General features: G+C 44.4%; 1 protein-coding gene across 1 annotated transcript in view; it reads right to left on the reverse strand.

Moving 5' to 3' along the window:
- The window catches only part of LOC121302990 (transcription factor COE2-like), a 31,907-nt gene that overhangs the window by 21,746 nt on the left and 5,161 nt on the right, over positions 1-5,000 (reverse strand). The window contains exons 2-5 of the mRNA XM_041233376.1: positions 2,294-2,450; positions 1,983-2,046; positions 1,479-1,534; positions 900-973 (exon numbers count right to left, since the gene is read on the reverse strand). Of these exons, the coding sequence (XP_041089310.1) occupies positions 900-973; positions 1,479-1,534; positions 1,983-2,046; positions 2,294-2,450 (351 nt within the window). The remainder of the gene's footprint in view (positions 1-899; positions 974-1,478; positions 1,535-1,982; positions 2,047-2,293; positions 2,451-5,000) is intronic.

A 5,000-nucleotide genomic window follows, 5' to 3' on the forward strand; every position in this document is an offset into this window, starting at 1 on the left:
TATTAGCCAGCTGTGAGTTGGCTCTGGCATCTGCTGGCCACACAATGGCTCCTAGCCCTGGGATCCCTCCCAGCGTGGGGCCTCTTCTTAAACCCCAGTACTGTCCATTCACTTTTCACTCTGGGATTTTTTTTTCTTCCCCCATTTATATAACTTCCAGCAGTACGGTGATTTTGCCTTCTCCCCGTGGTTATGCATAAAAAATAATTTTGTTTTTTAATATGCTTTACCTCTCTGTGCTTTAATATGCTTACCTCTGCTTTCCCATGCTTTCCCTGTGCTTTCCCATGCTTTCCCTGTGCTTTCCCATGCTTTCCCTGTGCTTTATTACACTGCTATTGTGCTGATAGCAGTGCAACAGATAAAGAACCCCAGGCTCTCAACTAAATGAGGACTGATGAGCCGGGGGTTCAAGGCATTGCAGAAGGATCACAGTGTAACTGATTGAATGAGTGAGAATGATTGTCCTTTGATTTTGTGTATTAACTATACTGCTACCGGCTCGATGAAAATTATGCTTTGGGTCTCTGCGGGGTTTTCCTGGCTGAAGAATAAATAAGCAAATCAATCAATAAATAGTTGCTGGTTAATTGATCTCATTACCCCTCGTAGTCACTTGCTATTGTGACGTGTGCTCTGTGGTGCAGGGAGGGCCACCGTCCTGCAGGTTTTCTGGGGATCTGATCAACGGTTATTGACCTGGAAAAATGTTAGTGTTGACCAATTCAGAAAAGACTTGGGTCTTTGAGAACGAAAACCAGAAGACTCTGTGGCTCTCCGGGCCCAGGGCTGGCCACCGCTGGAATGGGGGCCGGGGTGCATGTCGTGGCCCCTCACTAAGCTCTGGAAGCTGATCCTGTGATATCCTGGCATGACGACTGGCAAAGCCTCGCTCTTACCTGCACATGACTTCATGAGTCAGCAGCACGCGGCACATCTCGGGGTTCTTGTTCTGCCCTTCATACGAGATGGGCTGCCAATCAAACACAAGGAAGAGCCAATGAGACGCCTTCGAGACATTGCTTTAGATGCAAACGCTATTGTCTTACATGCATGAACGAGTCGTGCGGTGTGACGTGTCCAGCAGGGATTACCGTCCCTCCAGAAACGCAGGCACTCGGTCACTTCCTGATATTGCTCCTCCTCTGTGGAATGACTTGAATCTCACGTTTGAAGTCAATCAGATCTATTCAATTCATTACAGCTGATCTAAATACTGCAAATATTAAACACGACCAAACCTGATAATTATCATGTAACGAGTCTCACACACCCTGCTATGCTGTGGGTGCTGTTTTTTTCCATGTTAATGAATTACACACTGGCAGTGATTAGACACACTGTCCGGATCACTTCATTTTATTTCATCACTGCGTTTCTCTTTAGCTCTGCTGCTGCATCTGTCTGGTTATCTGGGGGCTGGCTGTTTGAAGTTAAGGCTGGAGGGTTTGCATTTAAACTCTAGAGTCCTTCCTCACCTGTTTGGATGCAGAGTCAATGAGCCTGACGTACAAATCCTGCTCCGTCCGCACCCCTGCAGAAAAGAACAAAGGCAGGCTTTCACAGTGAGGATATCATGTCTGAACAATTCGATAGATACAGACTACAGCATGGGTTAGTGTGTGATCATTTAATGCCCACACAAGTGGGCTACATAAACCCTGAGGGCAAAGCCAGAGGGGCTTATCCAAGCATCTCTCCCCGAGAGTGGACATTAAATTCACATTTATCACACACTGCCCATGCAGTAATTTTAGAATCTCTGGTGAGCAATTTCTCTAAAGTTCTGTTCTGTGCCTCTTGTTGTGGGGAGCTCGCTCGACTTTGGGGCTTACTCTGCTGCCTTTCAGCTTGGCAGCTTGCACCGGGGTCGGTGGTGCTCTGCTGCTGGTGTGAATGAATGAGTGAATGAATGCTCACCAGTTATTATAGATAGATAGATAGATAGATAGATAGATAGATAGATAGATAGATAGACTCACCATTGCTGTACAGAAGCTGGAGTTTGTAGTGTGTTCCATTATTTGTCTTCTGACCACTTTGCTCCTTTTAATGAAACAAAACAGGTAAATTAGTAAACGAGATCCCACCACTGCCACCACACTCTTCTGTGTTTCCACACTGAGCATGTCAAGTACCTGTCAAGGGGAAATAAGAAGAAGAAGAAGAAGAAGAAGAAGAAGAAGAAGAAGAAGAAGAAGAAGAAGAAGAAGAAGAAGAAGAATACAAGCCTAGGAAACACCTGTGCAGAGGTACCATGCAACCTTCTGTGAATGGATTAAATATAAATGACCTTGTCGTGTTCTACAAAGTCGAAGAAGGAGGTCCTCTCGATTTCGATTGGCTGTCCTTGTCGGTCGTACAGCGCCAGTACGAAGTGGAAGAAGTTGGATTTGCGGAGATTGGAGGGGGGCTGCTTCTCAAAGTGAGCCCGGGACAGAGCCACACCACTGCAGAGCAAACAGACACACCCCATCAATATACACCATGAGCACACCACACACACACCATCAATATACACCATGAGCACACCACACACACACCATCAATATACACCATGAGCACACACACACCATCAATATACAAAATGAGCACACACACACACCATCAATATACACCATGAGCACACACACACACCATCAATATACACCATGAGCACACACACACACCATCAATATACACCATGAGCACACACACACCCACAATATACACCATCAATATACACCATGAGCACACACACACCATCAATATACACCATCAATATACACCATGAGCACACACACACACCATCAATATACACCATCAATATACACCATGAGCACACACACACACACCATCAATACACACACATCAATATACACCATGATCACACACACACCATCAATATACACCACACACACACCATCAATATACAGCACACACACACACACACAATACACACCATCAATATACACCATGAGCACACACACACACACCATCAATATACACCATCAATATACACCATGAGCACACACACACACCATCAATATACACCATCAATATACACCATGAGCACACACACACACCATCAATATACACCATCAATATACACCATGAGCACACACACACACCATCAATATACACCATGAGCACACACACACCATCAATATACACCATGAGCACAAACACACCTCATCAATATACACCATGAGCACACACACACACCATCAATATACACCATGAGCACAAACACACACCCTCAATATACACCATGAGCACACACACACACACCCATGAGCACACCACACCCACACCATCATATTACACCATGAGCACACACCACCATCATTATTTATACACCATGAGCACACACACACACCATCAATATACACCATGAGCACACACACACACACACCATCAATATACACCATGAGCACACACACACCCATCAATATACACCATCAATATACACCATGAGCACACACACACCATCAATATACACCATCAATATACACCATGAGCACACACACACACACACACATCATCAATATACACCATGAGCACACACACACACACACACACACACACACACCATCAATATACACCATGAGCACAAACACACACCATCAATATACACCATGAGCACACACACACACACACACCATCAATATACACCATCAATATACACCATGAGCACACACACACACACACACACACACCATATACACCCATAACCGCACACACACACACACACACACACACACACACACACACACACACACACACACACACACACACACACACACACACACACCATGACTATACACCGTGGTCAAACTTTTTGCATCACCCTACAGAATGAACTGATTTTGTTTATAAAGTCGAATGAAACCTGCTGAATTACCTTAACATATTGAAACTCGACATTTCAGAATCTAACAAGAAACACTGCACCGCTGTTTTGTGGTAGCATTTTAGCAGTGTATTTGATTATGTGCTGCGAAATAAAATGTATAAATTTAGTTAATATATATCTCAATCCTAAAGTTCTAGGTCATGCAAAACTTTTGGCTCGAGCTGTAGTTCTCTTAACTGAACCCGACGATACAATGTTACTGTAAGAGTTCTGCTGGCTGTGGCTGCAATGCATGCTGCTAATCGCTACCATGCACTGAAGAAGCTGACCTTGATTTGAAACTATAAAAACATGGCATAGTGAAATACACGGTAACATTTATCTGCTTTTAATCTGCAGACCAGATCTGCTGCTAAAATACGAGAGACAGACAAATCTGCAGCTGCAAATCATTTTCCTTCCGCGATCCCGAAACACCGGGATCATCAAACACGTTGGCTTGTTCGGGTTTTAAGGACGGTGCTAGGCAGGCTGTGCTAAGCGTTCTTCCAGCGCTAACACAGCCTCTTCATCTGAAATAAATAACCCTATTTATCCAGCGCTCCGGGGCGTGCTCTCTCTCTAGTGCCGTTGGGTATTTTCCAGTTATTCTTTCTCGTTACTGTTACGGGTCCCTGTAATTTCAGGACCGATATTAACAGCGTGTTCATGCATGATTGTTCGTCATGGGTCTCATTTGGGAATGGGTTTCACTGCATGTGTGTCTAATATAGGGTTGTGTGTTTGGGTTGTTCAACTGAATTGCTGTTTTTAAAACTTTTTTTTTCAATAAGAATAGGTCAGAACGCACAAGAACTCTATTTGTGTATCTTTTTTTATGACGTGGTATATTTATTTAAAGACCGTCCAAACGTATCGTGAAATGCAATAACAGCGTTCGCCTTTTCAAGACACCCCGCTCAAAAGCCCCCAAAAGCCTCGATAAAAACTCTGACACCCGAAGAAAGCCCCAGATTCGCCGTGGTGAAAGCGACCAGGGACCCTTTGTGTCGGCTACTGAAACCCGCAGAATTTGAGCAGCGGTTCAAAGTTTGACAATACACGTCCGTGTCTCGCAAGAAGATCACAGTAGCTGCCTAAAACGGCTCAGGGATTTCAGTTTTCC

Source organism: Polyodon spathula, chromosome 31 (genome assembly GCF_017654505.1).
Source record: "Polyodon spathula isolate WHYD16114869_AA chromosome 31, ASM1765450v1, whole genome shotgun sequence".
Taxonomy (NCBI): Eukaryota; Metazoa; Chordata; class Actinopteri; order Acipenseriformes; family Polyodontidae; genus Polyodon; species Polyodon spathula.